This window comes from Gorilla gorilla, chromosome 13 (genome assembly GCF_029281585.2).
Source record: "Gorilla gorilla gorilla isolate KB3781 chromosome 13, NHGRI_mGorGor1-v2.1_pri, whole genome shotgun sequence".
NCBI lineage: Eukaryota > Metazoa > Chordata > Mammalia > Primates > Hominidae > Gorilla > Gorilla gorilla.
The window spans coordinates 29,993,389-30,014,671 of record NC_073237.2 but is presented as its reverse complement, the minus strand read 5'-3'; the positions used below and the strand labels follow the sequence as shown (position 1 = coordinate 30,014,671).

Below are 21,283 nucleotides of genomic sequence, written 5' to 3'. Positions count from 1 at the left end.
TCTCACTTCATTTCATTCATTTGATCTTCAATCACTGATACCCTTTCTTCCAGTTGATCAAATCAGCTACTGAAGCTTGTACATGCGTCACATAGTTCTTGTGCCATGGTTTCAGCTCCATCAGGTCATTTAAGGACTTCTCTACACTGTTTATTCTAGTTAGCCATTCGTGTAATCTTTTTTCAAGGTTTTCAGCTTCTTTGCGGTGGGTTCGAACATCCTCCTTTAGCTCAGAGAAGTTTGTTATTATCGATCGTCTGAAGCCTTCTTTTTTCTTTTTTTTTTTTTTTTTTACTATAAGTTTTAGGGTACATGTGCACAGATCGTCTGAAACCTTCTTCTCTGAACTCATCAAAGTCATTCTCCGTCCCGCTTTGTTCCGTTGCTGGCGAGGAGCTGCATTCCTTTGAAGGAGAAGAGGTGCTCTGATTTTTAGAATTTTCAGCTTTTCTGCTCTGGTTTCTCCCCATCTTTGTGGTTTTATCTACCTTTGGTCTTTGATGATGGTGACGTACAGATGGGGTTTTGGTGTGGATGTCTTTTCTGTTTGTTAGTTTTTCTTCTAACAGGACCCTCAGCTGCAGGTCTGTTGGAGTTTGCTGGAGGTCCAGTCCAGACCCTGTTTGCCTGGGTATCCCCAGCAGAGGCTGCACAACAGCAAATATTGCAGAACAGCAAATGTTGCTGCCTGATCGTTCCTATGGGAAGCTTTGTCTCAGAGGGGCACCCTGCTGTATGAGGCATCAGTCTGCCCCTACTTGGAGGTGCCTCCCAGTTAGGCTACTCGGGGGTCAGGGACCCACTTGAGGAGGCAGTCTGTCCATTCTCAGATCTCAAATTCCGTGCTGGGAGAACCACTACTCTCTTCAAAGCTGTCAGACAGGGACGTTTAAGTCTGTAGAAGTTTCTGCTGTCTTTTGTTCAGCTATGCCCTGCCCCCAGAGGTGGAGTCTACAGAGGCAGGCAGGCCTCCTTGAGCTGTGGTGGTCTCTACCCAGTTTGAGCTTACAGGCCACTTTGTTTACCTACTCAAGCCTCAGCAGTGGCGGCTGCTCCTTCCCTAGTCTCGCTGCTGCCTTGCAGTTCGATCTTAAAAAGTATTAGTGAGACCCAAATTCATAGAAAGATTTCCATGACATATATCATTTAAGTGAAAAAACAAGTTGGAGAAAACATGTGCACTGTGCAAAAATAAAATACGTGTGAATATAATGTTAAAGAACTCAAAGTGCATTCACTGATCTGGTTATTCTAGGGAGGAGAACAGATTGGCAAAAGATGACTTACTCATTTTATTCCACATATTTAGATATTTGAATTTTTACAAGGACACATTCATGTACATAAATACATAGGCTGTTAGGATTGCTCATGCCTGTAGTCCCATGCTTTCAGAAACCAAAATGGGAGGACTGCTTGAGGTCAGGAGTTTCATTTGTTTTGTTTTTTGAGACGGAGTTTCCCTTTGATGCCCAGGCTGGAGTGCAGTGGTGCGATCATGGCTCACCGCAACCTCTGCCTCCCGGGTTCAAGCGATTCTCCTGCCTCAGCCTCCTGAGTAGCTGGGACTACAGGCATGCGCCACCATGCCCAGCTAATTTTTGTATTTTTAGTAGAGATGTGGTTTCACCATGTTGGCCAGGCTGGTCTCGAACTCCGAGGTCAGGAGTTTTAGACCAACCAGGGCAACATAGCAAGACCTCATCTCAAGAACAACAACAAAAAATTAAAATTAGCTGGGCATAGTGGCACGCACCTGTAGTCCCAGCTGCTCAGGAGGCTAATGCGGGAGGATAGCTTAAGCCCAGGAGTTCAAAGCTGCACTGAGGTATGATTGTGTTGCTGCATTCCAGCCTGGGTGATAGAATGAAACCCTGTCTCTAAAACAATAAAAAATATGTAAGTAATTAAAAATAATGATAATAAACACTTTGTGTGTACTGTGTGTCAGGCACTGTTCCTCACACCATCACTCTGAAATATGTACTATTTTCATAATTTTATGGATGAGGAAACTGAGGCACTGAAGGATTTTTGTCCAAAGTCCCACCTTTAGTGAGTGGTTCCAGAGTCTTTATTATTAACCCCCAAGATCTTCTGAGTGATTTTATCTTAAAATAGTTAGGAACCTGAGGTTAGGCAGATCTGGGTGAGAATCCAGCTCTGTCATTGACAGGCTGCTCAACTCTGAGCAGGCCATACTGAAAGGTGGCATCTGATCTGAAAATGGAATCATAGGAGAAGTCAGCCTGGTGGAACCTTGGTGAGCTCACTTGCTAATCTGTAAAATGGTAAAGAATAACTGCCTTATGGGATTACTGTGGTGGGAGGAGCTAGCCCGGAGGAGCCTTGGGTAAAGAGGTCCCACGTACGGTTTGATTCCAAAATCCCAGAATTCTGATTTTTACATCTATTTAGAAACTCAAAAATGTACTCCAGAGTTATAAATAGGACCATGTAAGCATTCTGAGGTATAGGGGAGAAATGTTTAGAAGAGTAACTTCTGAATCATCCACACACCATCTAGAATTCCAGTTAGATATTCACTGGGTTTACTAAGTAAGCACATCTGGGAGACGAAGGTGGAAGATAGCAGCTACAATTTTATGAACCTTAGTTTAATCATATCTTGTAACCCACAAGGTACCAGGCATTGTGCTAGGCACTGGGGGTTCAGAGCATACCGTGAGAGAAGATAATGGTGAGAGATGGTCCATAAGCAACTATTCAACAATTGCAACAGCAATTATAAAAGGAGTCACAATGTAGAGTGAATGGATGGGGGCTTGAAGGGACAGTAATCCTAGGGGGACGGAACAGAGAAGGTCAAACTGAAGAAGTGATACTCAGTCTGAAAATTGAGTGGTAGAAGGAGCCAAACAGAGAAGATCTGCGGGAGGAACATTATGACACAAGAGACAGGAAGAGGAAAGCCTTGGAAACAGGGACCAGCTTGAGAGATTTAGGGGAATAAAAAGGTTCATTGTGACTGGAAATCAGCAAACACGTGGGAAGGGTGTGGGAGATGGAACCAGACAGGGAGTGCTTGGAGTTTTGGGGGTCTTGTAAACCAACGGCAGTGGAGGCTGAGAACTGAGGAAAAGGGGTCAGGCTTGTTGGAGTGATATTGGTGATCACTGCAACATCAGTATCAGAATTGTGAGGAAAAAAGTCAAATCGGAAAAGGTTTAAAGTTAGTGAGTGTGGGAAAAGCAGAAGCAGTGGCTTTATATTTCTCTTTCCTGGAGAGAGGTGCCGAAGGCATTCAGGAGTAGAGGAAAGAAGGGTTGGAAGTTCCACATGGTTCACTCTAAGAAGGAGAGTTATTATGTATAGATGAGAGATAGATAGATAGATAGATAAATACATATATACATACATACATATAGATAAATAGGTAGATTATGTACACATAGAAAGATAGACGATATATAGAAATAGAAGAAAAAATGCAGGCCAGCTGTTTATGGTTACGTTTCTAACAAATAATAAGATCAGTAGAAATAATCAACCTGCACCATTTTCTGACGTGTTAGAAAGTCGATATGTGGTGTCACATAACTGAGAATGGCACTGTAGCCAGTTCTTCGGCATTTCATTAAAAACATTATCTCTACCAGGTATCATTGTATATTGGTATTTTTCCATGTATCTATAATTTTTAAACTACCCCAAAGTAGAGCCAGCATCATTTTAGAAGTAAATTTAAAACCTCTTTGCTAGGCATGCTGCTTGGAAAATCGAACATGGTAGGTTAGTCAGCTATGCCGTGGCTGTGATTCAGGCAGCCTGATCATATTTGCAGTGCTGCTCAAACAAGCAGCGCTCTCATCCTTCATTTCATGGTGATTCAGACTAAAATTACTCACAACTTATGAGGATCATTGTTAAATGGCTACTGAAGATTCTGATATTTGAAAATAATATCAACTAAAATATAATATTTCTCAGAACAATTTGGAATTCTTGGTGTAGACTTGAGGATTTAGTAGGTTTTTTCCTAATTTTGATGAGAAGTACATCATAGTGTATACAAATATAAAACACAATTAGCCTCTGTGAAAGTCATGATTGGAGTGAAAATACAGAGTCATGATAGCCATGTAATACATATTATGTATTTTTCTGGCACATATGTACCAGTAAAATACGTAGGTACCACTTTGATCAGCAAGAGACAGTTTATATTACTTTTCAATTTGTATAAGCTAAATTAGCTTTTCACTTATATTTATTTGCTTCTAGTTTATTGCTCAAAGATGGATGAGATTTTATCTCAAAATTGCCTTCAGTAAGTCAGATTGGGTAAGATTAGTATTGACCAACAGTAATGACCATTATTAATGGGAAAGTGCTTCTTTTGTAAAGCCTAACTTTGAAAGTTTCCACTGAGAAACAGATTTTGATATTTGTTTTTATAGACACAGTATTTAGTTTTTGTCTTTTTCAATATTTTTTTCAGAAAAGTCATTCACATGGAGTGCTGTATGGACAGAATTCTGTTCCCCCAGAATTTATGTATTGAAGCCTTAACCCTGAATGTGACTATATCTGAAGACAGGGCCTTTCAGGAGGTAATTAAGGTTAAATAAGGTCATAAGAGTGGGGCCCTAATCCTGTAGGACGGTGGTCTTATAGGAAGAGAGGGAGAGAGAGAGAGAGAGAGCACTGCCATGTGAGGACACAGAGAGAAGGTGGTCGTCCACAAGCCAGGAAGAAAGCCCTCATCTGGCACCCTGGTCTTGGCCTTCCCAGCCTCCAGAGCTGTGCGAGAATAAGTGTCTATTATTTAAACCTCCCAGTCTGCAGTATTTTGTTATGGCAGCCTCAACAGACTAAGGCAGGGTGCCTGACACCTAGCCAGACAAGTCCACTGCTTTCCACGTTCTTTTGTGCCATATTAATGATTAATAAGCCTCAACACATAACTTCAAAATAAATATTTGCAGAAAATAGATTCCTTTTGAAATTAATCCACATATGTACCCATAAATTATTCTCTGAACAAAATTTGCTACATTATCTGTATAAACGATTCACCCAAATGCTTCTCTTTGTCTACCATCATCCCCTCCATGTGAGGCCATTTGTTTCTAAACAGTAATATTTCATGTACCTCAGCCATTATCATGGAGAGCTACATTCTCTCTGTGAATTTTAAGTGAAGATGGAACAGAATGCAATCATTAGCTTTTAGAAGGAGCCAGTGTAGGCCGTGGGTTTCAGTCTTAGACCTGCGAGTTCAAAGCTTAAGATACTGAAATAACATATTTTGGATAAGTGATATAAATAATTATTTTAAAGCTATAGTGTTAAATGGCAGAAAGGTAACTGTGAAGGCCATAAAATCCCTTTGGAAAGATGTGTAAGGGGGAATAAATCTACTAAGAGATTTGTAACCAGAAAAAAAGGCATCATGCAGGCGGGGCTCCTGGGAGATACTAATAAAGGCAGAGCGTTTGGGCAGTCCCCGTTCGCACAAACTCACCATCTGTCCGACACGGCTGCCTCCGCCTGCTCTCAGACAAGCTTCAGATCCACCTGCAGCTTCAAGACATGATTCTATTGCTTTACCTAAAATGGCAAAGGAAAATTTTTCTTCAAATTGTATTTGAGTTCAATGACATTATAGCTACAAGTCCCATTTTCTGAAAATAATCTTCATCCAGCCAGACTTGGAATGGAAAGAGAATTCACACAGAAAAGGAGAAAAAAGAGAGGAAACGTATTGAGTAAATGCTTACATGTGAAGCACTGTCTGAAACGTTTTACATTTATCACATTTTATTTCCATGAAGACATATGGGAAAATGGAGGCATAGCAGGCAACGTGTGTAAACGTCACTGTTTACTCATACTGACATGGGCTAAATAAAGATAGAATTAATGCCTCTGATAGTTATTTATGTATATATAAGAGCTAATTACATATTTTATCCCAAACATAGAGGAGCCAGCCACACATTTTGGACTCTGTGGAAGTTACAATTTTAAAAATTCAGTGCTGTCTTGTTCCATATTTTCGTCTTATCATCAAACCCTCTGTCTCAAATTTAGAACAGTAAATTTGGACACAGCTCCTGGCCAAACCTTCTTTTGGCATCTGTGAATGAAAGTGCAGTTATACAGCAAATACCACCATCAGTGGGAGATCCAGAATTAATGTGGCTTGAAGCTGAATCGAGACGCAGTGGCTTTAATTCAGAACTGCTGCTAATCCAGTGTCCACGGACACTCTCGTAGAGAAAAGAATGCAAAGTACGGGGTGCAGGAGATGATATTAAACAGTCTCCGAATGTAGGTAAGTGCAAGAAAAGATGGTGGAGGCAGTTTATAGAGGTGATTTAAAAGTTTTCATATAGTAGAAGCACATCCTGAACCAATCAGGAAGAGTTGGTTTAAAAAAAATCATGAAAGGGATATTTTGGTGATTCTGTACTGAAAGGGGAGAAGATGAGAGAAAAATCAATCAGAAGATTCAAACCTAGAGATAAAGAGACTCAAACCTGGAGAGAATTACTTCGTTTTGCTAGAGATGTCTAGCAAAACCAAGTAATTTAGCAAATGAAAGATTGAAGGTAGAGTGAAGAAGTGTCTTCTGAGGGATCCTTGGGCCTTGAAAGAGGCTGAGAACCCTATGTGGTCCCCTTGGTCAGTCCTAATACAGAGCCTAAATCATAACACACCTGTCTCTCTCTCTCTCTCTCTCTCTCTCCTCTCTCTCTCTATCTCTCTGTATCTCTCTCTCTCTGTATCTCTTTCTCACTCCCTTCTCCGGGCAGGAGAGACAGCTGCAGGTGGGGAAAGGGTGGTGTCCAGTGAGGGGCCCAGGCCAGCTTTCTCAGCGGTCGCACTGGGCTGGTGAGGATCTTTGCAGCCTGAGGGCACCAACACTGGATGGGATAAGGGCAGACCAGATGGAAGGAACCTGGCACAAGCCATTTAATTAAATGCCCCTGCCCCTCACCCTTAAGTTGGAGAGAACCAGTCTGCAAGCTTCAGATTCCAGAGTAGGAACCCAGGTAAGGAGGGAGGAAGTGCCAGGAGCACACACAGACCCAGAGCCAAGGGGGAAGGTCTGTACAAAGCTGCCCCCATCCTAGGCATCGCTGGTGTGCCTGAGTGTCATGGGAGACAGCGACCACACAACACCCTTGGGGAAATGGGTGAGAGAGCAACACAGCGTGGCTAAAGATGAGCAGGCTATTCTAAAAGAAAATACGGACTAAGAAAAGATGATCACAATTTTCATCTTTTCTTCAGGAGTGGTTACTTTTGGGGTTCAGTGAAAGAGTGGCTATCATTTTTTAGCTTAACTTTTATTTCAGTCTTCTTTTTTTTCTTTTTCTTTTTTTTTTTTTGAGACAGAGTCTCGCTCTGTCGCCCAGGCTGGAGTGCAGTGGCGCAATCTTAGCTCACTGCAAGCTCCGCCTCCCGGGTTCACGCCATTCTCCTGTCTCAGCTTCCCCAGTAGCTGGGACTACAGGCGCCCACCACCACACCCAGCTGATTTTTTGTATTTTTTTAGTAGAGACGGGGTTTCACTGTGTTAGCGAGGATGGTCTTGATCTCCTGACCTCGTGATCCACCCGCCTCAGCCTCCCAAAGTGCTGGGATTACAGGCGTGAGCCACTGCACCCGGCCTTATTTCAGTTTTCTAACCAAGAATGTTTATGTGCCTGGCGCGGTGGCTCACACCTGTAAACCCAGCACTTTGGGAGGCCAAGGTGGGCAGATCATGAGGTCAGGAGTTCAAGACCAGCCTGGCCAACATGGTGAAACCGTGTCTCTACTAAAAATACAACAATTAGCTGGGCATAGTGGCACGTGCCTGTAGTCCTAGCTACTCAGGAGGCTGAGGCAGGAGAATCTCTTGAACCCAGGAGGCGGAGGTTGTGGTGAGCCGAGATTGCACCACTGCACTCCAGCCTGGGCAACAGAGCAAGACTCCATCTGAAAAAAAAAAAAAAAGAATGTATATGTGATCATACTTTGTTGGTTTATTAATACATTTATTTTGTATGTCAACAAGGGTTATCTGACTGGTAAGACTGTGAACCATATTTTGTTTTTTCTTTGTTATTCTCTGCTAAAAACAAACAATAAAAGGAAATAAACAGAAGGTCCTCAAAATGTGGGCTTATAATTGTGCACTGATGGAAACAAATGAAAAAGCAACACATTTATCTCCGTATAATAAAACACAAACTGACATATTAAAAATGGGAACTTTTTGTTTAATTACTTAGTCGGGTACATTTTATTTCTATCCCTTTGGGAGTCAGCTGAGCATCTTTCAGGGAATTGACCTCCTGCAGAAAATTAGTCACCCTGGGGTCTCAGCTTTCTGGATTCCTGAGGATGTGCCCTACACCTGACAGGGCAGAAACAAGGACAGAATGCCTCATGCTTGCTTCAGTTTGCTTTTCAGATATATATTTATTTTTCTTTTCTCTCCAGCTCAACATTTAACTTTTCATGCATAGTAAGCATTCATCTTGAATTTATTGTTAATTACATAGCTCTCGTCATTTTGGTTTAGAATATTGCCAACTCATTTAAATGCCAAAAAAAATTTAATTTATTTACTAAAACTTCTAAAAAAGCTTGAAAACACAATTTGGTGGAGGTTAGCCATTTGATTTCAACAAATTTCAGGTGTATATGGCTGGATTCTATTTAAATTAATTTTTTTCTGAATGCAAAATTGATATTTCTTATAAATGCTAAGCATTATTTTATATAAAAATGCCAAACTTCTGTGATAATCAACATATTTCCCTTATTAACGTAGTCTAAAATATATTTAAAAATTCTAATTTGATGAGAAAATTTTGAATGGGGATGGTTATCATTCATTCTTTCTGGATTGTTTCTCAACATTGAAATGGACAGTCATCCTCTTAGGAAAAACCCAAACTCAAGTTCTCAAAACTAGGTTTGGGGAGAATTATAACTGATTTGAGATTTGGTTGATAAATGCATCATTCCTGATTGGGAAATGATTAAATTTTCAGCAATTGGCATTTTGGGCCAATTTAAAGTGATTCGAGATAGATTGTAACTGCAGTAATATTACTGGGGAAATGGAGTATTTGCTCAAGACAGGTCTTGTTCTTTTAACCAATTTTCCTTTTTTCTTGTGATCTGAACTTATTTCAAATTAGTTAGATGAGACATGGCATATGCTATTCAACCAAAATGTAATGGTCAATGAAGATGTTAACACATTTCCTCGTTCACATTTTAAGCACATATTAATATTCTCAATCTCAAAAACATTTACAGTCATCTCCCTGCAAGGGATTGGTTTCAGGACCCCCTCGGGTACCAGAATCTCCTCATACTTAAGTCCCACAGTGAGCCTTGTAGAGACTTCCGATACAGAGGGCCAACCATATTTATTGAAAAAAAGGTGACACATTGATTATAATGCAAAAGTGTAAATATGAAGGAAACCATCTTCCTTTAGTACAAAAGGCATATTTGTGCCAGGTGAAATGACTGAATATAAGAACAATATTTAAAATAAGTTCTGTAGAACTCGCATATTACCTAACCTCGTTAAATATGGCTTATTTGCCTCTGGTGTTTCTATTTTTTAGTCCAAGGCATTTTCCCTTTTTTTCTCTCTGATTACTTATCTTTCTTCTTTGTCATCAATATTCACAGTATTGAAGCATCCCTTTAATTTCTTAGTCTATTTGATTTCCTCTAAAATGTCATTAGCATACTCTTTACATACTCAGACACACGGTACTAATTGATTAAATAAATTCCAAGAAACATAAAATTAAGCAAATTATTACATTCAGAACGAGAGACATTTAAAGTCAAAAACCCCCACCAAACTTTAAATTTTCAGCAAATAGAAGCTCTGTATGAATATGATTTTAATAGTCACTTCATTTTAAATAATCACATCACTTACAGAGGTATGATGTTAAGAGGCTTGGTTTTTGCATAATCGCTGTGGGAAGGTGAGCGCTCACATGAAAAGCACACCCAGCTGAACCCGGAGGACTCATGCAGTGGGGAAACTGAACTTGCATTCAATGTAGCCTTGCTGAGGAATATTGAAAGACGTGACCAATCATAGGTGCTAATGCCCTATTGGGACAACCATAGATCCTGATAAAGAATTCTGAGGAACTTAACACCAGAGCAAGCCTGATACAGAAGTATGTAAAACAGAACATCAGAGTAAGCTCACTGTAATTACTGGTGCAAATTGAACATCTGCTATTTTCTAAAGATAGGATGATGTGTAACAACTGCAACATTAATTTCATATCAAATGGAGCTGAATATTCGTTACAGCTTTGTAGCCACTTGCTGCCTGTCCACATACATTCAGGTTATTTGTTTTGCCCAATAATAAAATCAACTAATTCTGTATTTGTGAATTGGCATGTTTCTTTGGGTATTGATTTTTCCCCCCAACAATTTGGTGATGAGGATGGGATTTCTTGAGTGAGTGCTTCTATTGGTTAATTTGTGGGAAGATTTGTGTCCACCTTCTTAAAAAGTCATTTTATTTTGATAAAACACACTTAACATAAAATGTGGCCTCTTGGATTAGGTAACAGACCCCGACTGTTTGCTTAAAAGTCTCCCATTATCTACTTTGGCTCAGCAGGATTGGGTTCTTGGGGAAAATTTCAAACCCTTACTACAAATTTGGAGTTATTATTGAGCAAAATGTGTAATACAGGCTCACAGGTCCTATATGATTCAGCACAGGTTTTAACGGCAGAAAAATATGGGAAGTCCAGAATGTTGCTGGCAGGTCTTTCTCTTAGAAGGGTTATTTCACTCTATTATGTTTAGAATGGGTAAACTTCTGAAAATTCTGCTTTGCAATGGCCAGAGAAAGGCTTTTTTTTTTTTTTTTTTTTCTGAAACGGAGGTTCACTCTGTCTCCCAGGCTGGAGTGCCGTGCCGTGGAGCCATCTGGGCTCACTGCAAGCTCCGCCTCCCGGCTTCATGCCATTCTCCTGCCTCAGCCTCCTGAGTAGCTGGGACTGCAGGCGCCTGCCACCATGCCCTGCTAATTTTTATGTACTTTTAGTAGAGACAGGGTTTCACCGTGTTAGCCAGGATGGTCTCGATCGTGATCTGCCCGCCTCTGCCTCCCAAAGTGCTGGGATTACAGGCATGAGCCACCGTGCCCGGCCGAGAAAGGCTCTTTTGAGGTAGACAAATTAGTGTATGCACGGAGATTTTAAGGAAGAAAAAAATCCCAAATAAACATAATTTATATTCCTGAGATGAAGTAGTCAGGAATAAACAAAAGAAAAACCAAAAAGAATGAATTAAGAAATTGGAAGAATAGGGACTTGGGCGAACCCGGGGGTTCGTTTCTGCTGACTCCAGTGTCCCGAGAGGCGCCGCTTCTTCCGCTTTCTCGTCAGGCTCCTGCAGCCCCAGGCATGAACCGAGGTTTCTGAACTACTGGGCGGGAGCCAACGTCTCTTCTTTCTCCCGCTCCGGCGGAGGCTTTGTAGCTGCGGGCTGGGCCCCAGGGTGCCCCCCATGGCGGGGCCGCGGGTGGAGGTCGATGGCAGCATCATGGAAGGGGGCGGCCAGATCCTGAGAGTCTCTACGGCCTTGAGCTGTCTCCTAGGCCTCCCCTTGCGGGTGCAGAAGATCCGAGCCGGCCGGAGCACGCCAGGCCTGAGGCCTCAACATTTATCTGGACTGGAAATGATTCGAGATTTGTGTGATGGGCAACTGGAGGGGGCAGAAATTGGTTCAACAGAAATAACCTTTACACCAGAGAAGATCAAAGGTGGAATCCACACAGCAGATACCAAGACAGCAGGGAGTGTGTGCCTCTTGATGCAGGTCTCAATGCCGTGTGTTCTCTTTGCTGCTTCTCCATCAGAACTTCATTTGAAAGGTGGAACTAATGCTGAAATGGCACCACAGATCGATTATACAGTGATGGTCTTCAAGCCAATTGTTGAAAAATTTGGTTTCATATTTAATTGTGACATTAAAACAAGGGGATATTACCCAAAAGGGGGTGGTGAAGTGATTGTTCGAATGTCACCAGTTAAACAATTGAACCCTATAAATTTAACTGACCGTGGCTGTGTGACTAATGTATATGGAAGAGCTTTCGTTGCTGGTGTTTTGCCATTTAAAGGAGCAAAAGATATGGCAGCGGCAGCAGTTAGATGCATCAGAAAGGAGATCCGGGATTTGTATGTTAACATCCAGCCTGTTCAAGAACCTAAAGACCAAGCATTTGGCAATGGAAATGGAATAATAATTATTGCTGAGACCTCCACTGGCTGTTTGTTTGCTGGATCATCGCTTGGTAAACGAGGTGTAAATGCAGACAAAGTTGGAATTGAAGCTGCCGAAATGCTATTAGCGAATCTTAGACATGGTGGTACTGTGGATGAGTATCTGCAAGACCAGCTGATTGTTTTCATGGCATTAGCCAATGGAGTTTCCAGAATAAAAACAGGACCAGTTACACTCCATACGCAAACCGCGATACATTTTGCTGAACAAATAGCAAAGGCTAAATTTATTGTGAAGAAATCAGAAGATGAAGAAGACGCCGCTAAAGATACTTATATTATTGAATGCCAAGGAATTGGGATGACAAATCCAAATCTATAGAGTATTTGCCTCTTAAATGATACCTCATTGATATATTGCACTATTTCATAAATACTATAAAATAATGACTAGGAAGTAACTTATTAAAGGCTATGACTTAAATTTGAAGTACAGTGTTCTAGATTTGCTGAGAAGGCTTCATCAAATTAATCTCACTTTGAATATCTCCTGAGAGATGGACAATGAAATATCAGTTGGTGGATATGTGTGATAGCTGATTTCAATATTGAAGTATTGAAATAAAATATTCTTTACACCTGAAAAAAAAAAAAGAAATTGGAAGAATAGAGTAAGAATCTGAAAGCTCTTTTTCTTCCTCCAGCTTCTGATTTCTTCTCTGCTGTCATTCCTTTTGTTTCCTCAGCTTCTCTTCACCCTTCTTTGCTCAATCTGGGATCTCAGAGGAGGGAGGTAATGGTCTCTTGGATGAATTGGAAACCTGGGATGAATTCCCTTTAGAAGGAGCAAATTGTTAGCTTTATTAGAATATCCTGATATTGGATGCCCTAGTTCTGATCCCATCTCTGTGATTCCCTCTAAACTGAATATACAAAACACAACTAAACATCTATAAATTACTCAGAAGAAAGATCAAAGAGTCAGTGAGAATTTGGGTAAGAGATTGTATCCTAGAATAAAGGTTTTGGGTTGCTGAATGGTTGATTGCCTTAACAACTTAGAAGAAATGGAGGGAGTCAAATTACTATGGCATAACAGGGACTGAAACTACAGTGCCATACAAACCAACTTATTTTTCATTTCATGATGAAAATCAGCCCTATCCCTTTGCAACTGCAGTGACACAAATGCCAGAATCCATATTGCCTTCCCCCAAGTTGATATACTTCTCTTAAGAGATTTTTTTCTATTGCTCTGGGAAGATTCACACAAATTTGCAGAAGTGCTCTGCAGCATTTTTTCAACATATAGCTACACACGTGAGGATATAAACTGGCTGCTGTGTGATGTGTTGCCTCTGGCTGACTTGCTCAACTAGTGGAACAGGTGTGATAGAGGCCAAATTATAACCCCCTCATCAGGGAGTGCCATGGCCTCAGGAAACCAGCCATCCACCTCTTTCCATAACTCAGTGTGAGGGATGGCTGATGGCAGTCCTTGGAGCCTCTCTGCATATGGTGACCTCTAGCAGTGCTACAATAACGCACTCAAGAGGCAGATGTGTCCCTGTTGCTTTTCATCAGCAGTGCACTGAAGCAGTTTATAAATTTTGGGGGCTCAATCCAAGGGAAGATCAGAATATATCCTTGGTCCTCTACCTTTTAAGCAGGCTTTTTGCCAGGAATTTCCCTGCCAGCAATTGTCAGGAGGAAAAATAGTTCGATGGCAAGGGCGGAAAGTTGGTGCCAGCAATCCATTTTGGGAAAATGTGGGGAAGAACTTAAGACTGCAGTGTTAGCTGCCCAGTTAGAATTATTCACAGATGGGACAGACTTTATTGTGAGCCAACAACAAATAAAAAGGAATGTTCTAATGGAAAGTTGATATATCACTGTTGTAAGAAACCAGGATATTCAGAAAGGGGATGCTGAAGAAATTAAGGAAGACGCAAAGGATTCAACCTGAGTCTGAAGCTTTATTATCTTCTCTAGGAGATTTTTCTCCTGAGAAACTGGTTGAGAAATAATTGGCAAATGGTGCAAACTAGTGTACAAAATTGACATAATGAGGAAACCTTTGAGTTGGGAAGCAGAGAGCTTTATATGTCTGTTTCTTTTCCTCATCTTAATCTTTTCATGTTTTTTGTTTGTTTGTTTGTTTTTGTGAACCCTGGAGCCATGTATTCTGTAATTTCTTCTGACCTTTTTTTGTTTTAATGTTTTGGATATCTCCAGACAACCTTCTGTCTGTTCTTGCTGCTCTGAAATTATTCTGCAAATAGATCTTTTGTAAAAGAAACGTGCTTTTATCTAGTCTCCTGATGCACCTAGCTATTTGTTGGAAAGGGACTCGCTGTGTAAACTAATGCCTCCCACCCATTCTGTATTCTGGGTGAAATGATTTTGGAGCCCTGGGAGGCAAGGCACCTGATGATAAGCCAAAGATGTGCCTTCTGAACCCAATGGGGGCAGTGGTGAGTGGCAGTCTCACCTTGCACTGGAATAGATCAATTGACAAGAAGTAGATCCATTTTTCTGAATTGCAGGAACAAATATTTTAGTAAAATGTATCAATCCTATAATTATAGCTTACAACATGGAATAGCTCAATTATAAGAAATTAATCTATACATTTTTTAATTAGGAAAATGAGCTGTAATAAAGGGCATTCAGTTTGTAATACTTCTACATTACCTGTGAAAAAGGAAGGAAAATATGACAGGGAAGGTGGACCTGTTTATAGATTTGTACAAGATCTTATAGAAATAAGTATGTTTGTGATTCTTCTGGTACCTGTGCTTGTGCTACCTGACCTGGCTACTATTTTAATTACAATACCTATGTCAACTAAGTATTTTTCTGCATTAGACTTTCATTCAGGTTTTTTTCTGTACCTTTACATGAGAAATCAAGGTTCATCCTTACATTTACCCATGGCAGCTTTCAATATTTGTGGCAACGGATTCCTCAGGATTTAGAGATTCACCTACAATATTCTCTAGACATTTACTGTTCAAGAGAACTTAAAGTAATTTTCCTCACCTTAGAGTTTCATGCTGATTCAGTATGCAGATGAATCATTGATAGCTGCTGACACCTTACATGTGATAAGAAGAAAATGTAACTTTCTACAAATTTTTAGCTTCCTAAGCATATAAAACATCCCTAGATAAATAGCAATAGTGTCAAACTGAGCTCAAGTATTTGGGACATTTGTGACTGACCAATAAAAAATAGTCCCATCCTACAGTCAGCCTATTTTACAAATTAAGCTTGCTTAATTAAAAAAAATCAAGTTTGCCAGTTTTGGGGATTGGTTGGGAATTGCAGTCAGGGGATCCCTGCCTGTTCTGAAAAGGCGAAGCCTCTCACTGAGCTGTTACATCAAACGTCACCAGCACCTTTACTGGGGTCATGTTAACAGTGGAAGATCTGTACAGGTCTGCAGCAACCTCAGTTCTTGCTATGTCAGAAGAAGGAATTCAACCGAGGAGCTTAAGGCGGAGGAAGAGACTGAGGCAGAGACTCGGAGCAGGAGTGAATGTTTATTAAAAAGTTTTAGAGCAGGAACCGAAGGAAGTGAAGTACATTTGGAAGAGGGGCAAGCCGGCAGCCTGAGAGATTCAAGTGCACAGTTTGACCTTTAACTTGGGGTTTTATACATTGGCATTCCACATACACAGTGGCCTGTCAGCACTTGGGAGGGGTCATAGGCATAATGTGTTCACTGGAGTTGTATGCATGTTCCTAGAAGAAGGTCATGTACCAGTTAAACTCCACAATTTTGCCTCTTAGTGTGCATGCTTGAGGCCACTCACCCAGCTCCTGAGATCATATTGGGAAGCTTCTGATCACCAGTTACAGGTGTTTCTATCTATTGCGAGACTGCCTTTCCCTGGCACTGGCTACAACCAATTATTATGTTAGAGAGACAGTGTAAAAACTGCCTGACCATCACCTGATGGTTGCCTGACATTCCTGGGGTCGGGGGGTCCTCTCCTGTTCTGCTTATGTCTGACTCACTACTATCACAGTCAGAAGAAGCTGAAAAGCCTTTCAAACCCTTTAAGGACGTATTGTCTCCCCACGTGTATTCATAACTCTGGTAAACTATTCTACTTTTTCCATCTGGAGAATAAAGGAGTTGCTAGTGGTGTGCTTACTCAGAACCTAGGCCCTGATTATAGACCTATTGGTTACTTTCCTGTCTTGTTGGATTCTGTTGTTCTGGGTATGTCAGGCTTTCTACAAGCCACAGTAGCTCTTCTGATTGTGTCACTGCCCGATGGATTCTTCCTGCTCGCTGCAAAAAAACAAAACAAAAAACAAAAAAACATAGTATTTGCTGTAAAGAGTTTAAATTAACTCAAGGTCGGCCACACCACATTAGAGATGAAGTTATTGTTCAAGTCAGTCTCATCGAAGGCTCATAGGTTAGGGATTTTTCAAAGGTAGTTTAGGGGAAGGGCTGGGAGTGGCTAGGCAATGGGTGCTTGCCACTGATTGGTTGGGGGTGTAATTATAGGGGTGTGGGAAATGATTCTTCTGCATGCTGAGTTACTTATGGGTGGAGCTACGGGAGCTGTCGGCAGGTCCAGTGGAGCCATCGGTAGTCAAACATGCAAAAAACCTGGATATCTCAAAAGGCTAATCTTATATTCTACAATACTGATGTTACCTGCTGGAATTCATGAGGAAGTTGCATATCTCGTGACCTCTGGACAAATGGCTAGCAATCATTTATGTCTGTATTTTAGCAGAATTTAGGCTCCTCTATTCTCCTAGCCTGTTGGTCTCTCATTAGCTTTAGTTTTGGGGAAGGGCTATTATCATGTAAACTATAAACTAGATGTCTCTCACGGCTTGCCTAAGCCCAGGAATGATTAAGGGCAACTTGAAGGTCAAGGGCAAGAAGGGGGTTAACTAGATCAGGTCTCCCCATTGCCATAATTTTGTCACTGTTAGAATTTGTGCAAAGGCGGTTTCAGAGCTCAGCTTTGACCCTAGGACATTGAACTTCCATGTGCCTCAAGTTGTTGCTGCTGTTTTACAAATTCATAGACAGAAAATTTCTAGCACACTGCCAGATAAGCCACGAGCAAGTCTTATTATCTCGTACTAATATTATTCTAGGCAGGTGGCACCTTTCGAGTCTAGTTACTCTGTTTGTAGATCCTAACCAAATAGGAGGGTGTGACTGCTTCATAGTCACAGAAAATACTCAACCTAGGCCTGATTCATTCAGTATTCTTATTCCCAATGCTGGCAATATTGTTCATTGATGGATCTGTGTGAGAGACACACAGGAATATACAATTGCATCTTATGCAGTATTTTATAGGTAGAGATGGCTTTTTCTTAGAATGTATTATACATGATTACAAGTGTAAAAATATGGTGAAATAATTTTGTTTGCTTTTCAAATGATTTTTGTTGCTAAAAACTAAAATTAAAAATAGGGAACAAGTATCCTAAATGTTTTTGAAACTATTATCATAGCAATTCTCAGACTATCAAGACTATGAGCTATTTTCCATGATAGCACACTAATCATAACAATCATAACCATTTGTATGTGCATATCCAATATCTAATATTCAGGGATAAGGTCATATGGATCACCCGGTTTAATGCTCACAGATTCTTATGTGAAAAAATATATATTTGGTCATAGTTAAAATGGACAAAATAAGTGAATCTATCTGATGGTCAGATAGTAAATATGTCAAACAAACAAATGATTACAATTTTCAGTTAGAATAACAAAAGCACTTAGATCACTAATTTAATAATAGTGATTCCCTAGCTAATTTTTTCATCTGTGCAGGTTGATTATCAGGGATGAAAATGTGTGAAAACATTCCAATTAAGTAAATTGCTCTGCAGTTGGTGGGAAGTACTAAGTAATTACTTGTGGTGAGTCCAGAGATGAAGATGGAGTGGGCATCTCTGAGTCACCCAGGCAAAGGAAGACAGGTGCTGCTCCTCACAGCAGAACAAGGAGCTGGGTTTAGAGAGACTGGATAGAATATAGCATTAGGAAGATTATCTCTAACAATCAAGTCAATGTACCAGCATTTGCCTGGGACCAACTGTGTGTTAAACACTGGTAAATACTGGGAGGGTTAAAGGTGCAGATCTTGGGGAACCTAGCATAAAATTCAACACAGCAGACATTTATTCTCCTTGAAGAATTCCTGATTTTGCAACAATGCCTATCATGTCCCAGAACGAGACTGGTTGTTGAAAGTCTCTGAGAAACCAGAGATGGCACCAGCATAATAACCTGAACTTTTATAAAGCACAAAGGTTTATAATTATAATAAGGAAATCTGAGAGCAAGAAGACATGCTGATCGATCTCACACAGGAAATTTGTCCCAGATCCAAGTCAAATGACAAGTTAGATGAATTGCCTGCTTTCTAAAAGTATTTTAACATTTAACTAATGTGATCATTTAAAGTCAATAGCAATATCTCAGAAAGAACGCCTGTTAAGTTGTGATATATTTAGTTATATGCACTATATACAGAGAGCTAAGTGGCTAGTTCTGCTCTCTTCATTATCTGAATTATTTTAAAAATTACATTTACGTTAATCTTGGTTCGTATTTTGGATTGCTTTATGTTTCTGAATGATCATTTCCTCAAAGTTATCAGTAGTGAGCAAACACAAGGAAACATTTATTTGTCTTTTTTAAACATGCACTACACTTTGTTTTTCTCTTTTTGACTTATTCAAATATGGTAAATTAATTCATTTTTATTTAAAAAAATGATAGGATGCTGAAGTATCAAACATACAAATGTATTTGCAGTGTTTCATTTTTCAATGATTATGTATATTTAATTAATTAAAGATATGCATAAGTGCATATACACATACATTTTTTTCAATAAGGTACTCTTGCTGTCATTGATTATTCATTTATTTTCTAACATTTCTTTCTTTCTTGACCCGAATATAAACTAACTATTTCAGGCCATGCTCTTTTAGTGCTAGAGAAAACTTCAGATTCCATAGTACTTTTTTTTTTTTTTTTTTTTTTGAGATAGAGTCTCGCTCTGTCACCAAGGCTGGAGTGCAGTGGTGCAATCTCGGCTCACTGCAACTTCCACCTCCCAGGTTCAAGTGATTCTCCTGCCTCAGCCTCCTGAGTAGCTGGGACTACAGGGGCACGCCACCATGCTAGGCTAATTTTTTTTTTTTTTTTTTGAAGTAGAGATGGGGTTTCACCATATTGGTCAGGCTGGTCTCAAATTCCTGACCTCAGGTGATCCACCTGCCTCAGCCTCCCAAAGTGCTGAGATTACAGGCGTGAGCCACTGTGCCTGGCCCTGTAGTACTTTGTAGCATGCTTTCCAGCTAAACTGAAGCCTCAGGTGACATACCATGGCTCTCATGGCTAATTAATGAAAAAGCTGGAACCATCACCCACATTTCTTAATTCCTACTTCAGTTCATTTAATAATGCTAGAATAAGGCAAAGTCACACTTTTCTCATTTTGTGTTGATAAACATTGTATTCTAATGGTTAGTAAAATATTAATAATGCATTCATGAGCACTTTAAAATAATTAAGTACAACTGTTCACATAGGCAGTTATCGATACTAATTTAAATAAGAAACAGTTTTGCATGTTACACCATTATCTGTAATCTTCTGAAAATAACAGGGACAAAAGCAGTATCATCCTTGCCTAATGTCATCTGCTAGTGAGGGGATGCAGACCTAAGTGATTAAGTTGATTCCGGCTGAGAATCAAAGGAAAAGGTCCATAGATTCATCCTTGCTTTCAAAGAGTAGCATTGTGAGAATGAGTAAGAGGAAATATCACTTAGTATTAACAGATAATAATAAGCAGTGTTTCCTGCTAATTGATTATTTACCGTATGCTAGTCCTATGCTAAGAAAGAGCTTTAGAGATACATGAGAGTCTTGTGAGTCCAGATCATCATTCTCCCCAGTGTTCAGAGGAGAAGGCTCTGTGTGGTTGAGTGTCTTGCCCATAGTCACAGAACCAGTGTATGTTGGGACTTGGCCTCAGACCCAGGTCTCTCCAGCTTTGCAGCCTGTGTTCATCATATGATGTATCACTTACAGGAAACTCCAAAACTGAGCTGAAGTCTTTGACAGTCGCAGGAGCCAGCATCCTGCTGGAGCCGTGGCCTCACAGTCCTGTCTGTGTCCTTGGGAGGGCTCTGTGGCAGCCCCAGGTCCCACTTGCCAGGAGTCCCTTCTTTACCCATGGGCATCCTGAGAACAGAGAAGGTTGAGGGGGCAGCAGCAGAGGGTTAACAGCTCTTCAGCAGGCACTGGGTCCACATGCTGGAGCCCTTTTTTGTTTGTTTATTGTGTGTAGACATCAGATGCCAAGGTTTCCATGAGTCATCTTCCTCAGTGAGGAATCATGAATGATCGGTCTGGTCTGCATAAGGCCCTTCTCTTGCCTTGGTGTTCATTCATTCATTAATCATATTTTTTATACATGATTCATATTTCCCCAGTCCAATACATTTTATTTGTACATATTCTTTTAAAAATCATGATTCTTTTGTTCACACATATTTACACTTACATATAATATTGTTTTATATCTTTCATTTTGCTTTTTACTGATTAACTGCATAAATATAATTGTACTAGTCATACTAAGGTGATAAAGATAATATGCTAATTTTTAATAATCTACAGAAACATTTTAATTGCTTCATAAAATCATCAAGGTATATGTCATGGTAATTATATTATTAATGCTATATACTTAGAATTAATACAGTTTCTTCATATAACACTTATAATTAACAAAGGGTCTTAATCAAATAATCTTGTTAACAGGCATTACAGGGAGCAGCTTAACAATATCTTTCATTTGTATAGTTCCTTAGAATTTTCAAGTCACCTACAGAAACATCTTCCAACAAGCTATAATTGGGCAGAGCAGTTAGTATTATTCCCATGTTACTCATAAAGAAGCTGAAATTACAAGCACTAAAATTTGTATCCAATATCAGCATAGTCTGGCAAT

General features: G+C 40.1%; 2 protein-coding genes across 5 annotated transcripts in view; both read left to right on the top strand.

Annotated features, from left to right (window-relative positions):
• Positions 1-21,283, top strand: part of LOC115933307 (contactin-associated protein-like 3) — a 235,434-nt gene that overhangs the window by 85,874 nt on the left and 128,277 nt on the right. The window lies entirely within an intron of this gene.
• LOC109024996 (RNA 3'-terminal phosphate cyclase-like) lies at positions 11,048-12,912 on the top strand. The gene has a single exon (XM_055351716.2). It carries the CDS (start codon positions 11,536-11,538, stop codon positions 12,634-12,636), a length of 1,101 nt encoding a protein of 366 aa, XP_055207691.2. The 5' UTR covers positions 11,048-11,535; the 3' UTR covers positions 12,637-12,912.